Raw genomic sequence first — 27,826 nt, forward strand, 5'->3', positions numbered from 1 at the left:
TTATCTATCGATAAAAAGATCAGTTTCTTAGAGCTAAAATACTGAAAAGCGATATTACAACCACTATAACGAGTATTCATTTGATAGCATTCTTAAAAGTATACAAAGCAAAACGGAGCAGGAGCCTTCTGCAAAAGTAATGGGGCAAACTTCTTAGACATTTGCTCAATGTTTCAGATTGACATGTAAGGTGAGTTGAAAAAAAATTGTTATTTTCCACTTCAAAGCTTACCAATTTGGGTCTTACGATTTCCGGTAAACTAGGCCTACAGTAGACCTGCATTTTTTCTCATATCTTGATAATGTTTCGGTACTATTTTAGGCAAAAAAGTAGAAAACGTTTGAATTGATTTAAAAGGTCCCTTTTGAAAATTTTTACATAAGAAAATTGAAAGGAAGGAATACCCTTTCCTTTTCTTTCAGTTTATTTGCTTTTAATTCTTAAAACTGGCTGTATAAACATAAGCGTAGTTTTACCTTTTGAGAACTGTATTACACATGCACCACCAAATTTAAAAGTTGTGACTGGCACGATAGTTATTGAGTGAAATGAACACTGCGCGGTGGAGTAAACGTAAAACTGCGTTTGGATCTAGCGGGGACATTTTAAGTATAAATTTTTTATAGTTAACCCCCCCCCCCCCCCCAAAAAAAAAAAAAAAAAAAACCTTGTTAATTTGTCTTTTTTAAATTTCTTATCATTTTTTCCAAAATTCCTTTTACACACCACTGGAAATGAAAACGTTTTTGTAAAGCAAGGACAGGTGCACAGCCATTAATCTGGATAACAAATTGAAGTAAGGAAATTGATGTTTTAGACAATATTGACCAAATAATTTTCTATTTCGTGATAATCAATTTTCCACTTTGATGCCCAAATATGACAAAGCAAATCTCCTTTTTTGCGAGCTTTAATTTTTTTCCAAATCCGAACTCCCGTAATCTTCCGATCTCTCTCAGTATCCAGTTCTGTTTTATGTTTCCTACAGTTTGTGTATTAATTCTATTTTTATAATCATATTAGGTTCCTAAATTAGAGGAAATAATCTAGTAGGTTTTTTCCTTAGTCATTTTTGAAACTGAAATGGAAGGATGAGACATGATCTTGTGGCAGAAATGTATTTTAAGAACTAATTCTGGCATTCATACCATTTGCCACCACAATCTATTTGGTGTTTCCTTGCAAGTTTGTCATGTCCCTTTTTATGTGAATTCCACACATTCTACACTTCGGTTACACATTCTGTTTCTTGATCCTAGCTGGCTTGTAAGATGTCTGGGCTTAATACCTGATTCTGAGCTAAAAAGATGGGCGCCCCTCTTTTTTGTAACTCTCCGTTGTTATCCATCTCAAAGACTCGCTCGACAGATCATCTGTCTATGTCTCAAACTGCCCATGTAACGCCTTTGTACCCCAGTCCTCAACTCTCCCCTGCCTCCTACCTTTATATTTATTTGGTGATCCAACTTCACCATCAGTCTCCCTTCCCTATGCAGTTTTCCAGGGACGCTAATGACTTTGACTGACATGTAAATGAATATTCCGTTCTTCAGCGTCAATGGCTTTCTTCACACTGAACAATCCACGCCCTTCTCCTAATTTTGGAAGATACAAACAGCTTGCATTGACATTTGGATTTAGAGTGTAATGCATCGTCCCTGAGTTTTACCTTCCCATTCAACCAGTTACTTTTTGGTATATTTTACAATCCCTCCACTGTTTCAAAGTCGCGATATTGCTAAACTGTTAATGCCCTTGATGATATTGCCACCATTCGATGTCGGCTCTTCCTATCATTGCGTAGCAATGATTATACTCCTTCTTCATACTACCCTTCCTTGCCTTATTCTTAATGTCACCAGCCTCCGAAACACCCTAATATCTTACCATTCTTCTTCACGTCCAATATTCGGAACATACTTCCATCAGGTAACATCACCCCTTCTGACTATACAGACTTGCCTGTTTTCATTGCCGACCATCATAGCACACTATTCAGTTTAAAAATCCATTCCAGTGAGACTGTAGAACAAATAAACCCTTTGCACTGCCAAGTTAATTTTCTTGTTATATTTTCCTTCCATACATCTTAGAATCATCCAAGATAATCAGATGATTGACTTTGTCCTCTTCTTTGGTTAGCTGATAGCCAGCTTCATACTCACGCAGTATACCAATGATAGGCAATATTGCAATAACAAACATAGGGGAGAAGTGTGCAATATCTCCGTGCAATATCCCTTTCCCAATTGCCGCTTAAACCACACCCTCGCCAGGTCTTCATGCTTCCTTCATTAACCGTTTACTGTTGTCTGCAGAGGATAGAAGCTAAAGAGTTTTTTTATTATTAATGAATAAGAAATTTAACCGTAGGCTTTTTAATAGTCCACCCAGGCATGCAATCGCCAAGTTAGTTTTCTTTTTCTTGGAGTCACGTAATATTACTCTATCTATAGGCAATTGATCTTTGGTTCCCCTACTTTTCTCTCGACAGCCCTTTTGTTCATAAGTTAATGTTGTGATTGATACTAGTACAGATTTACTACTATAATCCCCGTAAGTACCTACTATCATCATCATCATCATCATCATCGTCATCATCACCATCATAACCATTATCATTATTGTCACCGTCATGGTCATCGTCAACATCGCTATCCTTATTATTATTGTTATTATTATCATCATCATCATTATTATCTATTTCATCTTTTTCCAGGCCGTGTCCTCATATAATATGATGAACAACTCTCTAACTGGAAGGAGTTTCCATGACCCCTTAGAACGTTCTACCAGTAAAATAGGTTTGGAAGTGACCTTGTCCATTCTTATTTGCCTCACCTCCTTCGTCGACAACTTATTAGTCGTCTATGTTGTCCATAAAGACTCCAGACTTAAGAGCTTAACGTATGTATTCATCCACAACTTAACATTGTCTGACATTTCCATGGCATCGCTGTACATGCCCTTTTGGGTAACAAGCCTGTATACAGGGACTTGGATTTTTAGCGAAACGTGGTGTGAGTTTCAAGGTGCAGTTTTGGGGACGTTAGTAATTGCTTCTGCCCTGAATATGGGACTTATCGCCTTCAACCGATATATCCGAGTCGTCAAACCAGAGCTATACAGCAGGCTTTTCCCAAGCAAGAGAGTGGCACGACTCTACTGTGCCCTGGTATGGATCGCTAGTCTGCTTCTCGCAACACCGCCATTATACGGCTGGGGCAAGATAGTGTACCATCCTCTTTTTACTGCCTGCTGTTTTGATTGGAAATTCGAAAATATTTCATACGCCATTGTTATCGTGGGCGTAGTGTTCAGCGGAACGACAGTTTCAATATTTCACTTCTACTACAAGATTTATAAGACTCTGAAAGAAAGCACTCAAAATCTAAATGCCCATAGCATGGAAGATAGATTGGCCTCATCAGGACGTCCTGAAACTGATATCAGACTCTTGAAAACTAGTTTCGCGGTCGTTTGTGTATTCCTGATGACATGGGGACCAACTACTTTTGTTGTGGTTCTTGAGACCGCTGGATGCTCTATTCCAAGGGAGATTTTTATAATATCCATGTACCTAATGTTCACAAGTAGTTTAGTAAATCCAATTATATACGGGATTATGAATCCGCAGTTTAGAGCAGCCTTCAAAAGGGCTTTAACATTTCGTGGTTACGGCAACAACCAAATATGTCACGGTTCTAGATGAAATGGAACCAAGCCTTCTAGGCAACTTTGATCTCTAGGTATGAGGGCTCAGAATGAGCCTCGAGGGCTGGCGTTTTTTTAGTGTTCGTGTTGTCGGTGTCGCCCTCGTTGACTTTGACAAGACAGGAGGATTGGGGAGGGCAGAAATAGCAACCAACAGGGTGGCTATTAGGTAAAGGAACGAGGAAAACTCCTAACTAGCTAACTCGCAATATTTCAATGAAACATTATTCATTTAAGGGTTACGTTTGATTGATTCCAACTACTCAAGGGGTTAAAGGCCTGGGTCAAAGGTGTGTTCTGAGGATATGAATGATTGGCAATATCTGTCGCTAGGTGACCTAGAACAAAATGAATTTTTCCTCAATAGTAAATCTTGAGGTTTTTCTTGTGCCTTAACGTTTAATTATGGTCACCAAAAACGAAGGAAATTGGCGAATTGGTGGCGAATTCACTTTGTTTGGATAAAAAAATTGCCTTTCTGAAAGAGGATAAACATATCTAACTTTCTACGTTAGGAATGAATGTACGCGAAGTTTAAAATTGAAGTTTTAAATAATTCAAGATTAAATTTGGGCGGTTAAATGAAGCTTTCCCTCATAATTTTTCAATGAAGAGCAATGGATGGTCACTGTCTAAACGTGAAGTGTTAGAAACATTTAATATGAATTTAAAAAATGTTGTTGCTTATTTCTTTTCTTAAACCAGCCACCAATTGCTCAATAATTTACGATTTTTAGCAAAATGGTCACTTGACATATCACATGACTTACGAACACAATATTTGTACTTTAAAATGTTAAGGAAAATGAGTCCTTTAAGTGCGCCAAATTTTAATCCAGCGCCATCATCTATGACGAAGTTATAGACAATAATTCATTTTCCACAGGTAAACCCCTTAGTTTCAGGCCTTAAACTAATGAGTACTTAAATATGCAAAGGTTTCTTAAAACAACATAGAGCCCAAAGTTTAATTGAGAAATCAATGGTTCTTCGGAGGATTAGTATTGTACGGTACAATAAAAATTCAAGCAGTATAACCAAAAAAAAGACTTAAAAATTCCATTGAAAGAAATTTAGCGTGAAAATTAAACCAATTTTCACGTATTTTAAAGAAGATCCATCTGACCGATTGGCAAAACCCGTTTTCAAAAACGGGATGAGGGTTGCGAATTACAAATAAGACGACCTTAATATGAAAGGTCTATTGTTAACTATTAACCTGTATACTGTAGCTGGCAGTATCTGAGTGCGTTTACTGCTTGTCGGCGACGGAGCGATCGGTGAAGCCGCAAGCGAAAATCCCAACTTCACTCACCTCCCATTTTTGGAGCCGCTTTACCGCCAAATTCATTTCACGGGGTAGTGTTGTGAACGGTAGTCGCACGGGGCAAGTTTTGCCAGCTACTTAGGCCACTTAGTGTTAGTGAAGTTATACAAGTCCCATACGCATAGAAGTGGACAAACCTCGAAATTTTTCCCAGTTAAAATGACTTACTAACTTATGACAGAAACAAAAAAATAAAATATTTGACTCAGGAATATTAAATACCACGCCTTTTCTTGAGGGCCATAAAACAAAAAAAGTGATAAATGGAGTGTTTGTAAATGATGTGATTATCTAGACTGAAAAAGAAATAAAGAAATAAAATACCCTGAGGTGCTTAATTTTTGCGAGTTAAATATTTTGCTTTCACTATTCTTATTTAATCATTAAACGTTTATTTCAAAGTCGAAATTCTATGATGTCACATTCATGGAATTTCGATGATTGATAGATTGTGGCACAAAACTTTACTCCGCTGTCTGAGGGAGAGTACTGGTATAAATCGAACCCGAGACCAAAGAGGGCATTACCGAGAAACAACGACCAGTGATATTTCGTACAAGGAGTTAAGTCCTCAAAACTTTTGGCGGAAGACGGAGTGCGACATGCTTTTCGGTTCCTACTGCAATCCGGACGAAAGGGTGTTACTATCCCTGCTCCATTTTAGACCAAACCGTTGCTGAAGCACACTCTGATACATGTTTTCATGATTTTTGATGTTTTCAGCTAAACAGAAGCTGCTTCGAAGGGAATGCAAACGCACGTCCACAACTGAAAAGGACTACAATTTAGTCAAGGCGCAACTAAAATGATGAATAATAGTAAAAAGCTGCGTTTTCGAAAATCTGTGTCCTTACCCAATTACAGCGCAAACTGTGCACTATTTTCGATAAAACCAATGTAATCCTAGATAAAACCAATGTACAATTTTCTGTGACTTTTTCAGTGCCTAGTTTACTACAGAAAGCACAATATTAGCTTAGATTTTGGGAAATTATTTACAAAAAAAAATGGGAATGAAATAGGAACGTAGTGCTTTGTTTGTAAACATTAGCTTATTTTAGGTGCAGCTCAAAAGATGAGTAAAAGAAAATATTGCGTCTTCTAAAATCCGTAACTGCCATTTCTAGCGCAAATAGTGCCATATTTCTGACGAAAAGAGCTGAAAAATATACTCCTTGGTGCCGCACATGTCTGTTTAACCTTTTAAATAAAACAACTTACATTTAAGTTTCTGTGACTTTTCAGCATCCAGTTAACGATAGAAAGCAGAACATTACCTGAGATTTTGAGGATTTCTGATTCGCAAGAAAGAAATGGGAGTGAGAACTTAAGAATGTAAACATCTGTTTCAGTAAACAATGGCTTGTTTAGGTGAAACAGAAGCAAAGGCTTTTCTTATGCCCAGCAAAGGATCATACACTATAAAGTTGTTGAAAAACTGCCCATTTTCAGCCCCTCATGCCAGCAACCCAAGCTCAAAGTCTTTACAATTGCTAGTTTACTATAAAAAAAGACACGTTTAAGAAAACGAGTTGGGTACATCACGAGAGACTAGTCTTGTAGAAGGAGCAATTACACCGAGGTAAATGGAAAACAGTTCATTTCTTAGTAGCGCCATTATGCAATATGCTTTATGTCCATTCATTCGCAGTAGTGCTTGTCTGATTTTAAGTGTAAGAGCTGACGCACTTTTTATCTTCCGTCTCTCATTTATTTATAGCTGATTACTCTTTTGCAGTAAAAGTCAAAAGGAGATTTTATTAGCCTGCATATATATGATCGTAGTTATCCAGTTTGGATTGAAAAGACGAAAAATAGTAATATAATGTGCAAAACAGAGCAAATTAAGGATAAAATTCAGTATAACATGGATGAAAAAAGATTTTATATTTGAAATTTACTTTGGTTTTACTTAAGTTCCATTACTTTATTCACTCTAGCAGGAATAAAATACAGTAAATACAAGGATGAAGCATATATGAAAGCTGAGAAGAAAAAATAATGAGGCGTTTAAAACCTGGGCTTCTCAGGTGCTAATAATTAAAAACAAAAGACGTAGTCAGAATAAATTTTATGACTTCCAATCGCACTTCGGGTAAACAAAACAGGATGAATGTGTTTTAGTTATTAAAGTTAATTCTTTCACATAAGGGATAATCATTTATGTGTTTTCTGGTTCATTCGCTTTGGTATATTTTAATTTTGCGTAATTAACTATAAGAAATCAGGGCCAAAAACTCTGCATTCGCTTTAATACTACATCGAACACATAGTCTTGGCATCAAGGTTGTTGGTAGCTTCTTGGAATCAATTTGTTATACTGTGAAAAAGGTACATTGAAATTATTTGACTTTTTCCCAAAAACAGAGAGAAAATAACCAATAAAGCCGAACACAATACAAGGCCGTTTATTAGAAGGCATTCATTTAGTTGACGACAATAGGCCTTTTCCACGATGGAGTCATTTTACTACTACTTAACTACAGAATCCTTCCGGGTTTTTCTTTCTTGTGCAAATTAGTCTTGGCGTTTTCAATGAATATTGTTACGTTATTACCTATGAAAAACTTTTAAAACTCTTTCTTCTCTTTTTTAACAACAAAAAGCCAATTTGTCCCAAATAAAACCAAAGACACCCTGTATGTTTTCTTTCCACATTCAGGACTATGTGATGTTACCCAAGAAAAGAGTTTCTTTCAAATTTTGTCCGACCCACGTAAACACAAGTGCGACATAATCTATGAAAATCTCTTGAGACCATTAAGTGATCTGAATGGGGGAAACAAAACATGCAAGCTGAAAAAGTCTTTACAAAGCCGTTTATTAGAAGGCAGTTGTTGATGATGAAATAAATTCCCATCATTAAGTTTTCATTATATAGCAGCATTTCATTTTACAGAGCAAAACCGAAAGGAGTCCTCAGCAAAAGCAACGAGGCCAAACGTTCCAGAAATTTGTTGAGTTTTTCAGATTGATAGGCAAGGTAAGATAAAAGCAAGGGTTTACATTTGCCACCTTCAAAGCTTACCGTTAGACCGTTTTAGGGCTTTTATCAGAAGACATTCTTAGTTACTGGCGTTCAATTGTTGCTATTTATCTATATAAATATAAAAACGAGAGTTACTTTGAGCTAACAGGATGAAAGCAATGTAACAACCATATATTAAGTCTTCAATAGGCACATTGTAGAATTAAAAAGATTAAAAGCAAACAGAGGAGGAGGCTGCAAAAGTAACGTGCCTAAACTACCCAGAAAGTGTACGCTCGATTGACAGGTAAGCTGAAAACAGTGTGTTCGCAACTTCTAAGCTTGCGTTTTAGTCCTCATTGTTTCGGTAAACTAATAGCTACAGTAAAACTCCATTGGTAAAATCTTGATAAAGTTACAATTTAATATATAAAAGTGAAAACATTTGAATTTTTTCAGTAAACCCTTTAAAAGAACACAACATGAAATTTAAAAGGAAAATTAAAAGCTTTTTTGGTGTTGCTCCGTTTACACGTTTTTTCTTCGAACTACCTATATCAATCACCATAGAGCTTACCACTACGTTTTAGGAACTGTTTAATACACGCACAGGTCCACCAAAAATTACGAAATTACAAAGTGGCACGATAGGTTGTATAGTGAAACTGTAGAGTAAAATCAAAAGTTCGTTTCAATCTAGGAGACTTTTCAGATATATCTTTTTATAGTTGTAACCCTCCAAAAATCATTTAATATTTGTCTCTCCTTATTTTAAAAAAAATTTCGGTTTTACAAACAAGATTTTTGCACAGTGACGACAGGTGCTCCCATTGGTGCTTATATTAACTGAAATAACAAAATTGATGTTTAGCTAAGAATGGGAGTAGGATAATAGTGGTGACCGAATTATCCTTTTTTGCAAGAAAACGTGCTTAGGAATACATTTACGCAAATAACGTCATTGCCTTTAAAGTTTTTCTCTTGAATAAAATGCGGGGGAATCTCATTATCTTGCAGTGCAATACATTAACGCCGATGACGTCAGAGCCGTCATAAAATGCGGAGGAATCTCAATATCCTACTGAGAGGCAATATTGCAGTCACAAGCAACATTGGGGATAGCAAATTCCCGTTGAATACCCCTCCTCACCCATATCCTCGCTGGGGTCTTCATACTTCCCACCGTTTAATGTTGTCTGCAAAGTCTACAAGCTCAAGAGTTGATATAATAATAGTTTAAAGAAATATTTCTTGTTTTGTAACAAAATAGTTATCATCAGTATCGTCACTTTCATTGTATTATTGTCGTTTAAGTATTGATATTGTTACTCTATCTTTATCTTTTTTGTGCAGGTTGTCCCGATATAACATGCAGAACAATTCTCAAACTGAACAAAGTTCCCATGACCCACTAGGACGTTCGCTTAGTGAAATTGGTTTGGAAGTGGCGTTGTCTATTCTTTTCTGCATCACCTCCATCTTCGGCAACCTATTAGTTGTCTATGTTGTTTATAAAGACTCCAGACTCAAGAGCTTAACGTATGTATTCATCTTCAACCTGGCATTGACTGACATTTCCATGGCATCGCTGCACATGCCCTTTTGGATAACAACCTTACGTACGGGGACTTGGGTTTTTAGTGAGAGGTGGTGTGGGCTCTCAGCTGCACTTATGATGACGTTGGCAAATGCTTCTGTTCTGACCATGGGACTTATCGCCTTCAACCGATACATCCGAGTCGTCAAACCAGCTCTGTACAACAGCTTTTTCCCGAGCAAGAGAATGGCAATATTCTACTGTGTAATCGTGTGGATAGCTTCAATGCTTTTTGCAACACCGCCATTGTACGGCTGGGGCAAGATAATATACTACCCTTCATACGCTGTCTGCGGTTTCGATTGGAAAATCGAGAATATTTCATATGCCATAGTTATCGGGGGCGGAGTGATCAACGGCACCACAGTTTCATTATTTTACTGCTACTACAAGATTTATAAAACTCTCAAAGAAAGCGCTCAAAATCTAAATACCCATAGCGTACAAGATGGAGCGGCCTCCTCAGCACGTCCTGAGACTGACGTAAGACTCTTGAAAACCTGCTTTACGGTCGTTTGTGTATTTCTGATGTCATGGGGAACAGTGTCTATTGCTATGAGTCTTGAGACTGCTGGGTTCCTTATCCCCAGAGAAATCTCTGTGTCAGTTGTTTTCATTATGAACACAAGTTATTTGGTAAATCCAATTATATACGGAATTATGAATCCGCAATTCAAAGAGGCCTTCAAAAGCGCTTTAAAATTAGGTTGTTTGAACAACAACCACTAAGTCAGGGTGGTAAAAAAAGGGGAACCAAGCCTCGTAGCCTACAAACATTAGAGGGGCTTTACTGTCACGAAATTAACTGATCAAAATTCGAACAGTGAGAACCGCCTCCAAATTGAGAAAAACATCCGCGCCCAAAACGTTGAAAAAGGCATAAAACATACACCAAATACCACAGGAGGCACAGATGGAAAAACTTGAAGAAGGTTGAAGCAGATTACAATTGTTGTTTTTGTAAACTTGTAGTTTGTAACGTTTTATATAGGGCTTGGTAGGTAGTTGCTGACACAGAACTAGAATTTGTCTTTCACACGTTGTTTTTTCAACTTCCATGGGCAATAAGGAAGTGTCACTGGCGTTATCATTAAATAAAAAATCCGTGACACAGCCGCATTTTAATCTCTTGAGACGATACAAGGCAAGAATTACGGGACATACTTTCGTGTGGTATTCTGATTTAACCTTGCATTGATAATGGCTGAAACCACTGTAAATAGGAATATGTGTTACACCCATAAGTCAGGATAAATTTGTTGCGATGAAATACAACGATGTTTACGCTAAATTAAAGGCTGCTTACCTAAAATACTGTTCAGATTATTAAAAGCGATCAAAAGCGGAGAAAATTAGGTTTCGAATGTTTGCACTAAATTTGGATGACTTTCAGCGGATATACAGTGTATTACAGATCACGATTTCTATGAGAATGTATCGCAAGATCGATAAAATGGTCAAAATGAATTAAACAGCTATTGAAGTGACCATACCTCATAAAGAGATGTCTCTGTATTGTTTTCTTTCTGTTTCTTGCCCTATAAACGCCATTTAAGCAGGCTTTGAATGAGAATGAATGAGAACTAAAGAACGTAAAGCTCTGCTTCAGTAAACATTGGCTTGTTTAGGTGAAACATATGCAAATTCTTTGCTCATGCCCAGCAAAGAATCATGCCCGGGGAGGGGGGGGGGGGGGGGGGAATCGGCATATGAGATGGGTGGTGATGCTCGTCGTCTCGCTTAGGGGTGTAAATTTCGGATTTTGGTCTCACTTAGGGTGTTCTGGGCAAAACGCCATCATATTTACCCGTGAAGGTCTCGTTTAGGGTTGCACGCGAAAAAAACTTAAAAATATATATTTGATAATGTATATTTTTAATGCGTTGTATTTACTCCAGTCATATAAATCCAAGTTTTCTCATTTGTCTGTGTCTTAACATGGTCTCTTTTAGGGGTCAAAAAAAGCTTGGGTCACGCCCAGATCGGTCTCCTTTAGGGGTTTCATTCAAAATTTCCGACGAGCATCCCCACCCCTTTCATAGGCGGAGTCCCCCCCGGGGGATCATGCACTATTAAAGTTGTTGAAAAACTGACCATTTACAGCCCCTCCTGCCAACAGCCAAAGCTCGAAGTCTTTACAATTGATAGTTTACTATAAAAAAAGACACTTTTAAGAAAACGATTTGAGTACGTCTCGAGAGACTAGTCTTGTATAACTAGCAATTACATCGAGGTAAATGGAAAACAGTTCATTTCTCAATAGCGTCATTATGTAATACGGCTTTATGTCCTTTCATTCGCAGCAGTGCTTGATATTAAGTGTAAGAGCTGACGCACTTTTTATCTTCCGACTCTCATATATTGATAGCTGATTACTCTTTTGCAGTAAAAGTCAGTAAGGAGATTTTATTAGCCTGCATATATATTATCGTGGTTTTTATCCAGTTTGGATTGGAAAGAAAAAAACTGAAAATATAATGTGCAAAACAGAAAATTGAGGATAAAATTCAGTATAACATGGATGAAAAAGGACTTCGTCAGATTTAAAATTTGAAATTTACTTTGGTTTTACTTAAGTTCCATTACTTTATTCATGTCTAGCAACAGAAATAAAATACAGTAAATACAAGAATGAAGCATATATGAAAGCCCAGAAGAAAACATAATGAGGGGGCTGGGCTTCCCAGGTGCTAATAAGACAAAAGAAGTAGTCAGAATATATTTTCTGACTTCTAATCGCACTTTGGCTAAATAAAACAGGGTCAATGTGTTTTTGATATTAAAGTTAATTCTAAGTTTCACATTAGGGATAATCATTTATGTGTTTGCTGGTTTACTCGCTTTGGTATGTTTTAATTTTGCGTAATTAATCAGGGCCGAAAACTCTGCATTCGCTTTGATACTACATTGAACACATGGTCTTGGCATAGTTGGTAGCTTCTTGGAATCAATTTGTTATACTGTGAAAAAGGTACATTGAACTTATTTGACTTTTTCCCAAAAAGAGAAAGAAAGTACTTGAATGCGACTAACAAAAAAACATTTTGTTACCAATAAAGCCGAGCACAATACAATGCCGTTTATTAGAAGGTATTCATAAGACAATTAGGCGACAATAGGCCTTTTGCACGATGGCGTCATTTTACTCCTACTTAAGTACAGAATCCTTCCGGGTTTTTCTTTCTTGTGCAAATTAGTCTTGGTAATAAAGCGGTTTGAATGAATATTGTTATTACCCATGAAAAACTTTAATGTATATTAAAAATATTTGACTTTTTTACAGCAGAAAACTCTTTCAACAAAAAACTACTTTGTCCTCAGTAAAACCAAAGACACCCTGTATGTTTACTTCCCACGTTTCAGAGCATGTAATGTTACCCAACAAAAGAGTTTCTTTCAAATTTTGTCCCATCCAAGTGCACACGAGTGCGGAATAATTATCTTTGAAAATCTCTTGAGACCATAAAGTGAAAACAAAACATGGAAGCTGAAAATGTCTATACAAAGCCGTTTATTAGAAGGCAGCTGTTGACAATAAAATAAATTCCCACCATAAAGTCCTTATTAGATGGCAGCATTTCATTTTACAAAGCAAAACCGAGCAGAAGCCCTCTGCAAAAGCAACGTGGCTAAACTTTCCAAAAAGTTGGTGAGTTTTTCAGATTTATAGGCAAGGTAAGTTAAAAGTGAGGTTTTTATTTGCCACCTTCGAAGCTTACCGTTTTAGGGCTTTTATCAGAAGACATTGTAAGTTACTGGCGTTCAATTGTTACCATTTATCTATAAATAAAAGAGGAGAGTTACTTTGAGCTAACAGAATAAAAGCAATGTAACAACAATATATTTAGTCTTCAATAGGTACATTAGTCTTCGATAGGTACATTAAAAAGATCAAAAGCAAACAGAGGAGGAGCCTGCAAAAGTAACGTGCCCGAACTGCCCTGGCTAATTTGGTGAAATAGTACGCTCGATTGACAGGTAAGCTGAAAACAGTGTGTTTGCCACTTCTAAGCTCGCCGTTTTAGGCCCTACATTTCAGGAAAGTTAGGGCTACAGATACATGCATTTGAAAGTTATATTTTTATAAGTTAGTCATTACGGAAAGTTGAAATGTTTGAATTGATTTAACAGACCCCTTGCAAAGAAAACAGCATGAAATTTATGAATGACAGAAATAGCGTTTTGTTTTTGTCCCGTTTACACTTTTTTTACTTCAAAGTGCCTATACCAAAATATAGCTTACCATTACGTTCTAGAAACGGTTAAACACAAGCACCACGCGGAACAAAACTTCAGGTCCACAAAAAATTACAAAATTACAGATTGGCACGATAGGTTGTATAGTGAAATAAATAAATATGAGTGGAGTAAACGCAAAACTTCCTGTCGATTTTGCGGGGACTTTTCCAATACATCTTTTTTATATAGTTATAACCCTATAAAAATCATTTATTTGTCTTTCCTTATGGTTTCCATAATTTTAATTTTACAATGGTTTTTGCACAGCGAGGACAGGTGCGTTCAGTGGTGGGGACATCAATTGGAATAACAAAAGGGATTTTTATTTAAGGATGGGAGTAGTATAATAGGGACCGAATTATCCTTCTCTTAAGTTTGCAGGAATAGATTAACGCCGATGACGTCATAGTTTATAAAAATGCGAAGAAATCTCATAAAATATTGTAATGAGCTCTTTTTAAGTGGTTTTACCGGTTTGACAGGTATTCTAGTTATTTAAAGGACGAGGAATGTCTCAGTTTAAACCTGCTCTTTCTTTCATGAAGCACAATTTTTTACCAACCTATTCTCTCCTCCTCCTCCTCGATTTTTTCCCCCTCTGTTATTTTTTAATTTTTCCATCCCAACCACCCTATTTTAACTGTTTTGCGTCCACCAGCGCCACTACAATTTTTATTGTTGTCCCTCCTCCTCCTCCTCCTCCTCCTCCTCCTCCTCCTCCTCCTCGATCTTCTCATTTTCATTGTTTTTCCTCTTCCTCCTCCTCCTTAATTTCTTTGTTTCCTCTTCCAGCCTCCTCTTTCTCCTCCCGCTTCTCAATCCGATTGTTTTCTTCACTTCTTAGTGTCTGACTGCTGTACACGCGAACCTTTTGCACAGGTGAGTTGCAATTCTCTTCAGTTCGTATTTCCTTCCATACAGTTCCAAATCGTTAATGAATATAAGATGATTCACCTTGTCTTCTTGTTTCCTTGGCTGCTAGCCAGCTATACATACTCGGGCAGTATGCTACTGAGAGGAAATATTGCAATAACAAGCAACATTGGGGATAGAAATTCCTGTTGAATATCCCTCTTGACTCATATCCTAGCCGGGGTCTTCTTACTTCTCTTACACGCCGTTTAATGTTTCAAATGTTGTTTGCAGCATCTACAAGCTCAAGAGTTTATAATAATTTTTTAACGAAATACTTGTTTTTTTATACCAAAATAATTATCATCAGTATCGTCACTTACATTGTATTATTGTCGTTTTAGTATTGATATTGTTACTCTATATTTATCCTTTATGTGCAGGTTGTCCTGACACAACATGCAAAACATCTCTCAAACTGCACGAAGTTCCCATGACCCCCTTGGACGTTCACCCAGTGAAATTGGTTTAGCAGTGACCTTGTCTATTCTTTTTTGCATCACCTCCATCCTCGACAACTTGTTAGTCATCTATGTTGTCCATAAAGACTCCAGACTCAAGAGCTTAACATATGTATTCATCTTCAACCTGGCATTGACTGACATTTCCATGGCATCGCTGCACATGCCCTTTTGGATAATAACCTTACGTACAGGGACTTGGATTTTTAGTGAGAAGTGGTGTGGGCTCTCAGCTGCACTTATGATGACGTTAGGGGCTGCTTCTATCCTGACTATGGGGCTTATCGCCTTCAATCGATACATCCGAGTCGCCAAACCAGCTCTGTACAACTACCTTTTCCCGAGCAAGAGAATGGCAATATTTTACTGTGTAATCGTGTGGATAGCTTCAATACTTGCTGCAACACCGCCATTGTACGGCTGGGGCAAGATGATATACTACCCTTCATACGCTGTCTGCGGTTTCGATTGGAAAATCGAGAATATTTCATATACCATAGTTACCGTGGGCGGGGTGATCAACGGAACCACAGTTTCAATATTTTACTGCTACTATAACATATATAAAACTCTTAAAGAAAGCACTCAAAATCTAAATTCCCATAGCGTACAAGATGGAGCGGCCCCCTCAGCACGTCCTGAGACTGATGTAAGACTCTTGAAAACCTGCTTTACGGTCGTTTGTGTATTTCTGATGTCATGGGGAACAGTGTCTGTTGCTATGAGTCTTGAGACTGCTGGGTTCGTTATCCCCAGAGAAATTTCTGTGTCAGTTATTTTCATTATGAACACAAGTTGTTTGGTAAATCCAATTATATACGGAATTATGAATCCGCAATTCAAAGAGGCTTTCAAAAGAGCTTTAAAATTAGGTTCTTTGAACAACAACCACTAAGTCAGGGTTCTATAAAAAATCGAACCAAGAATAAGCCTCGTAGCCAATCTTTATTCTTTTTACTGTACATGTGCTGTACTATATCACGGCGTTGATAATGGTTGAAACCGCTGTAAATAGTAGTATGACACGGGCTCATAAGTCACGATAACGAATTTCTGGTAACCTAGCCACGCAAGATCTCTCACACATACAAAGTCCTTGAGAGCCAAACAAGGAAAATCCCGAGGTTAAATGAGTGAGGAGTTCCATGTAAATAAAAACAGAGTCCAAAATTATACTGGTGTGTCTTTTCCTGACTCAAAGGCTACCATAAAAAGTCGAAAAACGTACTAAGAAGGGTCAAGAAACTCCCCTTTAATCCAAAACGAGAAATTTCCCTAATAAACCTCTTTCGAATGACGATAATAATTTTGCAAAAACAATTCTTTTAAGATAAATAAATATATCCGCGAAAAAAAAACCGAATGCACATTCATTTATCCAGTGGCACCCATAATTTCTTTAATAACAACACATTTGTTCTTTAGGGGCCGACCATTTGATTTTTCAGGATGAGGGGGAAGGAGGGTATGGGTGATTCGGCTTGGGAAAGAAATGTTTTTTCCCCAAACCTCTGGTAAAAGAATTTTTTCCTGGCATTCAACCGTGTACGATTTTTTTACAACATTATACATTATTAAACGTATTTAGTGCAAGATTCTTTTCCCCTCGAAAACAGTCTGCAGGATATTTTTTATATCACTCAAACCCCCCTCCCCCCTGCCCCTCAAAGTCAAATGGTCGGCCCCGTTGGAACAGGTGACCGCAGTCAATAATCATAAACTAAAGCAGTAATTACAAGAGTGAGGTTTATGAGTTTTTCTATTCTTAATGAGAAGACACCATGATACCATAAATTTGCATGCGTGTAATTATACTATTTTTTCTATAACAATATATTTCATAAGAATATCGAGGCCGAAATTTGTGGAATTTCAAGAATATTTTAAGAATAAACGCGAGGCTGAGAGTTTGAAAAGGACTCAACTTTGTATGTTGAAAATCCGTAAACGGTTTTCTCTCTATATAAAGGTAATACCTCTATATAGAGAGAAAACCGTTTACATAAAAACCCATAAATTGGCCATAAATCGGCCCGTGGACCACACAGGAGAGACGTGACTCACATTTTAAGTAAGGGAAGCTGTTTTTTATCGAAATCCTTTCATTTTCGTAGGTCACAGAAACGATAGGTTTTTTTCCCATACAAATCCTTATATTTTGAATGTTACGCAACAATGCCGATGCTCGCCGATGCTCATATTTCGAGCTTGGGCGACCTGTGTTCATGCTAAACATAAAACATTTTGCGCACTGACCGAATTCCAAAAATAATGGCCCAGTTTTGTTGTTAATTTTAGGTGTTGAAGTAAACTGTTTTTTGATGTCTGTTGCAACGAATGGCAAGGAGAGGCATGTATTGAAACGTGAAGAATTTGTGCCACCTTTTCGACTTTAATGCTCTGCCTGCAAAAATCACCAAAAAGCTATTATAGTTAATGCTCTATGATGAAATTGTTCTCCATCACTCAACAGGAGCTTTTTGTGTATGGGTAATTATAGGCAGTAAGTAATAACTTCAACACAGAATTAACATAAAAAAGCAATATCTTTCCCCTTAAATGTTTTAAGTAGCCATCAATTAAAAAGCTCTGGTTTAAACCTTTTAGAAAAGCGTGATAAGATGAGCTGATACCTTAGATGTAGGACTCGGTATTCCTCCATTCTTTCATTATCCCAAAATAGATTCAAAGAGTCAAGTCATCGAAAACTCTTAGAAATAGCCTGAGTATCAGGCGTTTCTGGGGGAAAAGGGGAAGGAGAGAGGCGAAAAGGGAGGGAGCGAAAGGAAATGAAATAATGCAATGTAATGCTGAAATATTAAAGAAAACAAATTCCCGGACAAAAGGGGGGGGGGGGGGGGGGGGGGCTGGACCCACCTTTAAATCCGCCCTTGGAGAGAAACTTGCAACTATTACCTATTATAACTAACTACTATACAGGTTAGGTACAATTCTCACTTCATTACAACTTGATTGCTGTAATAATTATCGTTTTTATTTTATTATTATCAGTTTTTGCAGGCTTAACAGTTCCATTGTCTCCTGATATAATATGGCGAACAGTTCTCAAACTGAACCGAGTTCCCACGATCCTTTAGGACGTTCAAGCAGCGAAATAAGTTTAGAAGTGGCCTTGGCCATTCTTATTTGCGTCACCTCAATCCTCGATAACTTGATAGTCGTCTATGTTGTCAATAATGACTCCAGGCTCAAGAAAGTTACGAATATGTTCATCCACAACCTGGCATTAACTGACATCTCCATGGCAACGCTACAAATGCCTTTTTGGATAATAAGCCTCCACAAAGGGGCATGGGTTTTTAGCGGGAAGTGGTGTGAACTTTCAGCTGCAATTATGTCTACGTTTGGACTCGCTTCTTTCTTGAATATGGGGCTTATCGCCTTCAACCGATACATTCGCGTGGTTAAACCAACACTGTATAACAAACTTTTCCCTGGCAAGAGAATGACAAGACTCTACTGTGTTATGGTATGGATAGCTTCTACGCTTCTTGCAACACCGCCATTGTACGGGCGAGGCAAGATGGCGTACCATCCCTCTTTTGCTTTCTGCACTGTTACCTATAATATTCAGTATGTTTCATATGCCATAGCTGTCACAGGACTGTTCATGGTAACCACCACTGCAATGTTTTATTTCTACTACAAGATTTATAAGACTCTCAGAGAAAGCACTCAAAATCTAAATGCCCATAACACAGAAGATGGAGTGACCCCATCACAACGTCGTCGAACTGATATAAAACTCTTGAAAACCAGTTTCACTGTCGTTTGTACGTTTTTGATGACATGGGGACCAAGCTGTACCGTTGTGATTGTTGAGACCGCCGGGTGTTTTATTCCCAGGAGGATTTTTATGACAGTGGCTTGCCTTATGTTCACAAGTAGTTTAGCAAATCCAATTATATACGGCATCATGAATCCACAGTTCCGAGCGGCCTTCAAAAGAGCTTTAAGTTTTGGTCGGCATGGCAACGACCAAGTGACGCCGAGTCGTACAGGAAATGAAACCAAGTCTTGAAGTCCATCTATTTCTTGGGATGACATGAGGGCTTAGAATTAGCTTGCAGCAAATGCGTATTATGCAGATACTAAACACACTGTACAAGTGAGCAGACATGGGTTGATGAGTACACCTTCATTTGATTAACTTGTGTTAGACCCAACCCAGCTCTCTAACGAATATCTCGCTTTGTCTCCGTGAGCACTATGATTCTCCTATATAAAACGTTTGTAGTTGTATATTTAGAATATTGTACCCATTTTGCCCTTCATTACCAGGAAATAAATTTTCATTAGAGTCAAAATATCAGTCAATATAATGAATGTGTAATCATTGCAGGAAAATAAACTAACGTCTTAATTTTCGTGCGGTCAGTAAATTTTGAAATAGAGAAGGACATTCAATAACGTCAATGAATTTTCGATTTAATAAAATGATAATCATTCGAAACAATAAAGAAACATTTGCAGCATCTAAATGTTCGTTAACGTTTACTTAATACATTATCATTACTAGTATCAACAGAGGTTATTAGTGTTGAATAAAAGCTCATGTTCCATATGCTTGCTTTTTCGAGTTGTGAGTTGCGTGAACCCAAACTTCTATTGATGTCATTATTGCGTTCTTTATTTTTATTTATCTTCCTGCTCCCTGATTTTACATGTATTGACTGAACATTGTACGCATCACTTGTTTGTTTGTGCGAGCACGGCAGCAAATTACAAACCTATTGAAATGATTGCAACGTACTATACGCGCCACCTCTGCAATACGAGTTTCAGGCAGTGTTGTAAAATTCGCTTCCGACTTAAAGCATGCCTCCAAATTCAACGTAATATTGGCAAGTAAAAATAAAAATAATAATATGGAATTTCCGGCGTTTGAGTGGATACGAATTAGCCAGAAATGAAATATTTCTGCGGCACGGGAGCAGTGGGGACTGGGGCAGTTGAAGTGCAGTATGGGTAGAATGGAGCGCTATAAAACGGATGCTTATCACGTGGGAAAGCATTCTAGGCCCACACCTCGTCTAGCTCATGTTATTTTTTATTTATTTATTTATTTTAGTATATATTTGATTCACTAGTGGCAGTTCGATTTTTCCAGGGGTTTCTTAGCTCGTTTGCGTTTCCTTAAATTATTTAGAGTTTGCCGTCCTTTGTTGGAATACTTGTTTTGTAAATAAGGGCAAAGTCCTTCCAGCCGTGTACCCTTCGTAGGATGGGCTTTTCAGAGCATGAGCCAAGGATCCTACCCAGATTTCCTGCCGAATTTTTTTCCTTACTGAGGTTTTTTTTCCGGCAGGTTTTTTCTGGCCTCTGTTCTGACTGTATTCTGTGTAAACTGTCGCTCAGCTCTGTTCTAGTTCTTACACCACATATTTGAATGTAATAGAAGATGTTGTATAATGTATTGTTATATCTGCGGTGCTCGGCCGAAACAGCCAAAATAAACAGAATGGTTTTTCTATTCATGTTGTACTGCGTAGTGGAGCCGAAATCGCTATTAATTTATATTCTATTATCAGAAACGAACATTCACCCAAGGAAAATGAAACGATAAAACGCTATAGAAATTGGCGTTAATGACTATGCCACAAAATTAAATGTTTGCTTCCTTGGCTAAACGGCTTATACATTAATTAATGCATCAATCAATCCCACCTGCGCCCAGCGCCGCCCCCCCCCCCGGACTACTGGGGGGCATTTGCCCGCCTTGTCAGTCCCAGGGATGGGGCATTTGCAAATTTTGCACTGCCCGGGGCCGGGCATTTGCCAACCCCGGGGCCATTCCCGAGCTTTTGACATACACGCGGTTTGCTATCAGAAGATAACTACACAGAAGGTTTTACTAGAAAAAAGGCAGATTGGCTCATATGTCAAGGATAGGAATAAATTGGAGAGGGTTGGAAAGGCATGTTCTCGATTTTATTCACGCATTTCTTGATTGCTTATCAAAATTACATAGCGAAATTGGAGCTATCGATGTGAATCAACGTTTTTTGGTTATTGAATCAAATTTCTGTTGAGATTACTTGTAGAACATCCTTTCATATTCATAAAACTATTCATAACATATAACTTTTCAGCACTCTATTAATTTTAATGTCAATTATTTTATATCAATACTAAAACCATAAACTGGTGCATGTCGTCGTTAGAATCGTTAGAATCCTAGCACTATTACAAAGGAAGACGTTAATTGAAATAAAAAATTAAACATTAAAATGCTTAAAATGGCGCTATTCGACTGTGCGATCAATGAAAAATGTTGCAGTGTTGACGGAGGACGGGGCATCTGCCATCTTTTTTCATCCCCACCCCAGGGGATTTGACCGCTCAAGAGTCCCCACCCCCGGGAATCTGCCATCCAAGGCAAAAGATGCCAATGCCCGGGGGTCAGCCTGGGGATGGGGGTGGGGGGCTAGGCGCAGGTGGAATTGACTGATGCATAAAATGAATAATAATTTCACGTTAATAAAAATTTATTTCCCGGTAATGAAGAGCAAAAAGGTGTAATACAGTTTTAGTTGCTCTAGGTAAGGTGCAGAGCGATAGACTCCAAGATGCTATCTATTATATCTTAAGAACTCTATTTAGGACTAAGAATGAAATCTACAAAAGCTTACTGAATCTCGTGGTCATGGATACTTTGAAACACCGTCGTTATTACCAAGCTCTGATGTTGATTTATAAATGTCTTTACTCAATAGGTCCAAAGTACATTGCCGGTTTTCTGAATTAATTGAGGTATGTTATAATCTAAGGGGTAAGGGAAGTAACTTGGTAAATCCTTTTCATTTATAGCCAGCAAGCTGTGGAACAAGCTACTGTCATACATTAGTAACTCCGATAATCTAACTGTGTTTAAAAAGGCTCTTCAAAAGTTCAATTTAAAATCATAATTTACTAGTTTTTCTCTTGCATTATGTTATACGGTTATTTTATCATTATTACTATTATATAATTTATTTTATTCTTTGCTGTCATAGTTTGTGACCTTTTTCTGAATTTTCATGTTCAATTTTCGCTCTTTTTTAAATATTTTTTTATACGATGATATATTTTTATGTAACAGATATTAGATCTTAAGTAGTTAAAGTTTTTACTGAGGTTTTTACTGTTTTCTAGTATAACTAACTTTTTTTACTACTTACACGAATGGAAAGACGACATGAAACCCAGAAGAAACTAATCAAATTATAAGCTTGCAAACCTGGGCTTCCTAATCGAGAACAAAATATATAAGCAGAATAAATTTCATGACTGTTAATCGCACTTCGGTTAAATAAAAGAACGTCGGTTTATTTCTGATATTAAAGTGATATAATTCTTTTATATTACGGATTCCTTTGTATTTTCTGATTTAATTCCCTTTGGTATATTTTTTTGCGCTTTTATGAAAATTCAGAGCTAGAAACCCTGCATTGAGCTCTTGGTCTTTCTAACTGAACGTTTGGAATCAATTCATTATTACTAGGAAAAAGGAACATTGTAAAAATATTTGACATTTTCACAACAAGAGGAAAAAGGTAATTGCATGCCATTAATAAAATTCACTTTGTCGCCAGTAAGCCGAAGACAATACTGGGCCGTTTATTAAAAGGAAGGTATTTATTACCTGAAACTAACAGTTGTTGAATGAATTTGCCGTCATTTATTTAGTTTCATAGATGTAACCGACTAAATAGTGACATGACTGCCATATAAATAGTCTTCGTTAGATGACATTTAAGATACAGAGCAAAACGGAGAAGGAGAACTGTGCAAAATTAATATATATATTGAGACCAAACTTCCCCGAAATTTGGTAAATTTTACAGATAGACAGGTAAAGTTAGTTGAAAACAATGTGTTATTTGCCACTTGAAAGATTCCCGTTTTTGGTCTCGCATGATTTTCGGTCAACTAAGGCTAAATGAAGTTCAAGACTTGATGTGGTTTTTATACAAATTAAAATATAAGCAAAGAAAATTCAAAAAGAAAATTCTGTGTCTCCCTTTTGAAAGGGAGACACAGAATTTTTCTTGTTGCTTAATTTATTTTAAGAGGCATTTTTTACCAAGTAGCGAATTCTGTTTAAAAACAAATGGAGCACCGCCGTACCATGAACTTACCTAGGCTAGAGGACGCTAAGATACGTACGATAGCTGATGGGTAAATGCTTGATGGAGTAGAGGCAACTGCGATTGGAACCGGGCGGGCTTTTTTTAAAATATATTTTCATTTTCATATTCAAAATCGCTAACAAGTGGAAATTTTATCCAGATTTGACATAAAAAAAAGAAATAGTGACAAATTCTATTTAGACCGTAATGTTTCTTCTGCTAATCAGTTGTTGCAACTAGCTCTCCTTGTTGAAAAAAATTTTTAAAAGACGAAAGAGGAAACCCAACCATTACTTCGTAATAACTGCTAAACTACTGGAGATACAAATTTTGCCTTCGTTGATGGTTGATAACTGTACTTATTATTTTTTATTTTATCATTCTTTTTTGCAGGCAGGCAATTAATAGTAACATTGTGTCCTGATATCATGGCCTACAGTTTTCAAAAAGGACCGAGTTCCCACGATCCACTAGGACGTTCGCGCAGCGAAATCAGTTTGGAAGTGGCCTTGTCTATTCTTATTTGCCTCATCTCCATCCTCGACAATTTCTTAGTCGTCTATGTTGTCAATAAAGACTCCAGACTCAAGCGCGTAACGAATATATTCATCCTGAACCTGGCTTTGACTGACATCTTTATGGCAACATTGTACATGCCTTTTTGGGTAATAAGCCTCCACTCGGGGACTTGGATTTTTAGCGAGAAGTGGTGTCAGCTTTCTGCTGCGATTCTGTCTACCTTAGCAGCTACTTCTCACCTGACAATGGGGCTTATCGCCTTCAACCGATATGTCCGAGTCGTCAAACCAGCGATGTACAGCAGGCTTTTCCCAAGCAAGAGAATGGCACGATTTTACTGCGCCCTCGTATGGATAGCTTCTACACTTGTTGCAACACCGCCATTGTACGGGTGGGGTAAGATAGCCTACCATCCCTCTTTTGCTATCTGCACTTTTTCCTGGAAGGTTCAGCATATTTCATATGGCATAGTTCTTATGGCATTATTGGTCAACGGAAACACAATTGCAATATTTTATTCCTACTACAAGATTTATAAGATTCTTAAAGAAAGCACTCACAACCTGAATGCCCATAGCACAGAAGATGGAGCGCCATCATCAGAACGTCGTCGAACTGATATCAAACTCTTGAAAACCAGTTTCGCTGTCGTTTGTACATTTGTGGTGACCATGGGACCAGGTTCTGTCCTTGTGATTTGCGAGACCGCTGGGTGTTTGATCCCCAGGACAATTTCTCTGGCAGCTATTTACCTCATGTTTACCAGTAGTTTAGTAAATCCAATTATATACGGGCTTATGAATCCGCAGTTTCAAGCGGCCTTCAAAAGAACGTTAAGTTTTGGTCGTTGTGGAAACAACCAAATAAGTCAGAGTTGGACAGGAAATGGCATCAGGCCTTGTAGCAAGGTTCGATGTCCTGAGACGATATGAGGACTCAGAATTAGCCTTCAGTACGTGCTTATTTTTTCAGGCAGAAGAAATCTTTTATCTCTTCTCTTGTAGTTAAATAGGATAGGACTGGATACGAGCTCGTAAATATGTGATGTAACTAGTAGTAACCATGGGCCTTTGTCACACGGCTGCCATTTTGTCCCCAGAGACTAAAGTAGCTTTGTTTTTTTCTGTCTAGCCTCGTTCCCAAGTTTTTCACTGCGAGGTCGAGGGTGGTAAAATAAAGCTTTTTCAGTCTCTCGGGACAATATGGCCGCCGTGTGACAAAGGCCTATAGACATGTATAGATTAGTGAGTGCCTTTCGAGTTTTCTCAACTTTATCGTCAATCATTACTTCAAAATAAGGGAAAGGTCATTTTTAAATAATAATTGTTTCTATGCTCTCCACGTAGACGGCTTCATATTTCAAAATGTGTTGTTAATGCTTAAGTATGGTCAATAAAAATGAGTAGAATTAAGATCGCAGAAATATTTATTTTGTAAAAAGTTAATATAAATACATCACTAAAAACATCCCAGGCATGGTAACCTCGAAGTAAATTCTGGCTTCTTTAGTTTAAATTCATTAAATAGACCACTTTCAAAGACTACTGTATGAAATTTGGAAGTAAGGAATAGTTTTTTCTTGTTCCTCGGTTTATTCGTTTATTTTTCTTCATGTTTATTGCCTATTGTAAACGTATTAGCTTACCATTTCTTTTTAAAAACTATTAAAACACACACCATGTCTCTTATATACGGGATTAGGAACCCTCATTTTCAATATTTTTTCTTGGTATCTTTACTTTTAATTGGTATTTTACTTGGGTAACTTTAAGGATTCAGGAACACACACCCGTTGTTACAGTATTCGCCCCGATAATTACTGCGAACGCGTAAGTCTTATTTACTTAAAGGGTGGGGAACTGAGCGTTGAATCCATTTGTTGTATTATTATTGATTACAAACATTGAACAATTTTTCAAGTATAAGAGGAAGCAACTGTATGCGTTAATAAAAATTACCATATTACTAACAGAGCCGAAAAGAATACCTGAGCCATTCATTTCTAGCCACTGTTCAGTTCTTAAGGTTAGACGTAAAAGCTATTGACGACCTTTTGAATTTCCGTCATCTTTTTAGGATGATGACTCAGATGAAAATGTTTTCCTTTCAAGGACGAATCATGGTAAATTGTAAGTCTTACGACAATGAGTTTACCATTAAAAGATACATTTAAGAAAACCACGGTTTGAATACACCACGAAAAAGCAATTATGAAGACAGAGCTATTGAATGATTTAGTGAAATTCAGTTGACTTCTTAATAACCTCATTAAACAATAGTGCGTTCGTTTTTGCGTATTCGGTGCTTACAATTGAGTGTAACAGCTGACGCGATATCCATCGTCCATCTCTCATTTCTTGGTAGAAATGGCGCAGTAAGGATTTTTGGTTGGTCTGCATAAATGAGTTTCTGTTTTTGTTGCCTAAATTGATAAAATAAGAATAAAATAAAGAATATATCATTCAAAGCAAAGCACCTTGAGAATAAACTGCGTGGATAGTTCATTAGATTTGAAATTGGACAGCTAGAAAATTACCTTTACAAGAGCGTGAAGGTTGGCAATAAGCGGTGTGCATTTGTGGTACCAACAATTTTTTTTTCAAAAAAATATAATTCAATGTTATTAGTTTGAAAAATAACTTATAATTTTGTATACAAAAGGAAACGAATCAGGGTCATAAAAAAGGTATCTTGTCTTAAACAGGATAGCGAAAGAACCATTTTTTTGTCTTAAACGGGATCAGGGTTTGAGGGCCTCAGCAGCACACCCCTACCCAAACTTCTCTTGAGTACCCCCCTCTCCGACCCGCCTCTCCCGCCCCCGCCCCTGGACTGCATGCTATTAATAAAAATGACTACATTACCAATAAAGCCAAACCATTAACTCTGGGGTATTCACTTATTGGCATTCAGTACTGAAGACTAATACGCAACAGCTATTGAGGACCCTTCTGTCGTTTTCATATAAGATTGTGAGTGCTGAGCTCTGACGCGGCCTTAGCCTTCTTTACGGACAGCATTAAAAGTTACACGAAGAGTACTGTGGAAAGGTAATAAGGTCAAAATTCCGAAATTTTTCATGAGTGACTGGTAAATTAAGTTGAAAACAATGTTTTTTACCACTTCGGAGCTTAGAGACTTTGGTTTCATTGTTTCCGAAAAAAAGGCCTGTGTGAAAAGTGCATTTAATTTTGTAAACTGTAATTTAGTTTACAGTACAAGTTATGCTTGAATTTATAGATCAAACGATATTACGGTATAAAGTTTGAACGGAGGGAAAAGCTTTTACCTTTTTTTCAATGTATTTATTTTAATTACTTATTTTCTAAAAGGTGCTATATTTATCAGAAGGAAATTCTGTTTAGAAGAAAGTTTATTCTGGTCCAACCAAGAACCAACTTCTAAAACAAGATTGTAATGAATAAATTATAGACACGAAAGTTGCAACGTAAAATGAATATCTCTCTGTGGAGCAGACTAATAATACCATGTTTCGGTCCTTGACACAAACACACTGAGAAGCGCAACATATGTTTACGAATATTTTCCTCTCGTAACCAGTAACTTTTTTAAGTAAAGCAAATGGGGAATGGACGGGAATATTTTATTGCAATTTTGAAAAGAAACAGTGAGAGGAGATCTGAATTGAAAGTTAATGAATACCACTTATCTGAGCGTGTTTTGTATCAAAAGTTAAAGCTACTGTTAAATAATTTATTAAGCCAGTTGATTTAAAATGGGAATTACAGAGATATACTTACACGAGAATCGCATACTACGTAATCATTTGTGATATTAAACTTCAATGAACAATGAATGAATTTTATATAATATATTTTAATAGAAACCAATACTCGCCACAGGAAGGAATCCTGTTTTTGTTTAATTACTATTATTTATGACCATTATTTATTGTTATTATTATTATTATTATTATTATTGTTATTATCATCATC

The 27,826-nt window shown here is 37.2% G+C and overlaps 5 protein-coding genes across 5 annotated transcripts; all 5 read left to right on the top strand.

Annotated features, from left to right (window-relative positions):
* Nucleotides 1–2,738: 2,738 nt before the first annotated feature.
* Nucleotides 2,739–3,713, top strand: LOC140921936 (rhodopsin, GQ-coupled-like). Its single transcript, XM_073371949.1, has one exon. The coding sequence runs from the start codon at nucleotides 2,739–2,741 to the stop codon at nucleotides 3,711–3,713; it is 975 nt and encodes a 324-aa protein (XP_073228050.1).
* A 5,666-nt stretch (nucleotides 3,714–9,379) lies between these two features.
* LOC140921937 (melanopsin-like) lies at nucleotides 9,380–10,336 on the top strand. The gene has a single exon (XM_073371950.1). It carries the CDS (start codon nucleotides 9,380–9,382, stop codon nucleotides 10,334–10,336), a length of 957 nt encoding a protein of 318 aa, XP_073228051.1.
* A 4,821-nt stretch (nucleotides 10,337–15,157) lies between these two features.
* On the top strand, nucleotides 15,158–16,114 carry LOC140921938 (melanopsin-like). The gene has a single exon (XM_073371951.1). It carries the CDS (start codon nucleotides 15,158–15,160, stop codon nucleotides 16,112–16,114), a length of 957 nt encoding a protein of 318 aa, XP_073228052.1.
* A 2,157-nt stretch (nucleotides 16,115–18,271) lies between these two features.
* On the top strand, nucleotides 18,272–19,307 carry LOC140921315 (melanopsin-A-like). Its single transcript, XM_073371309.1, has one exon. It carries the CDS (start codon nucleotides 18,272–18,274, stop codon nucleotides 19,259–19,261), a length of 990 nt encoding a protein of 329 aa, XP_073227410.1. The 3' UTR covers nucleotides 19,262–19,307.
* Nucleotides 19,308–23,779: 4,472 nt separating this feature from the next.
* On the top strand, nucleotides 23,780–24,802 carry LOC140921939 (G-protein coupled receptor 161-like). Its single transcript, XM_073371952.1, has one exon. The coding sequence runs from the start codon at nucleotides 23,780–23,782 to the stop codon at nucleotides 24,800–24,802; it is 1,023 nt and encodes a 340-aa protein (XP_073228053.1).
* Nucleotides 24,803–27,826: the final 3,024 nt, after the last annotated feature.

Source organism: Porites lutea, chromosome 12 (assembly GCF_958299795.1).
Source record: "Porites lutea chromosome 12, jaPorLute2.1, whole genome shotgun sequence".
NCBI lineage: Eukaryota > Metazoa > Cnidaria > Anthozoa > Scleractinia > Poritidae > Porites > Porites lutea.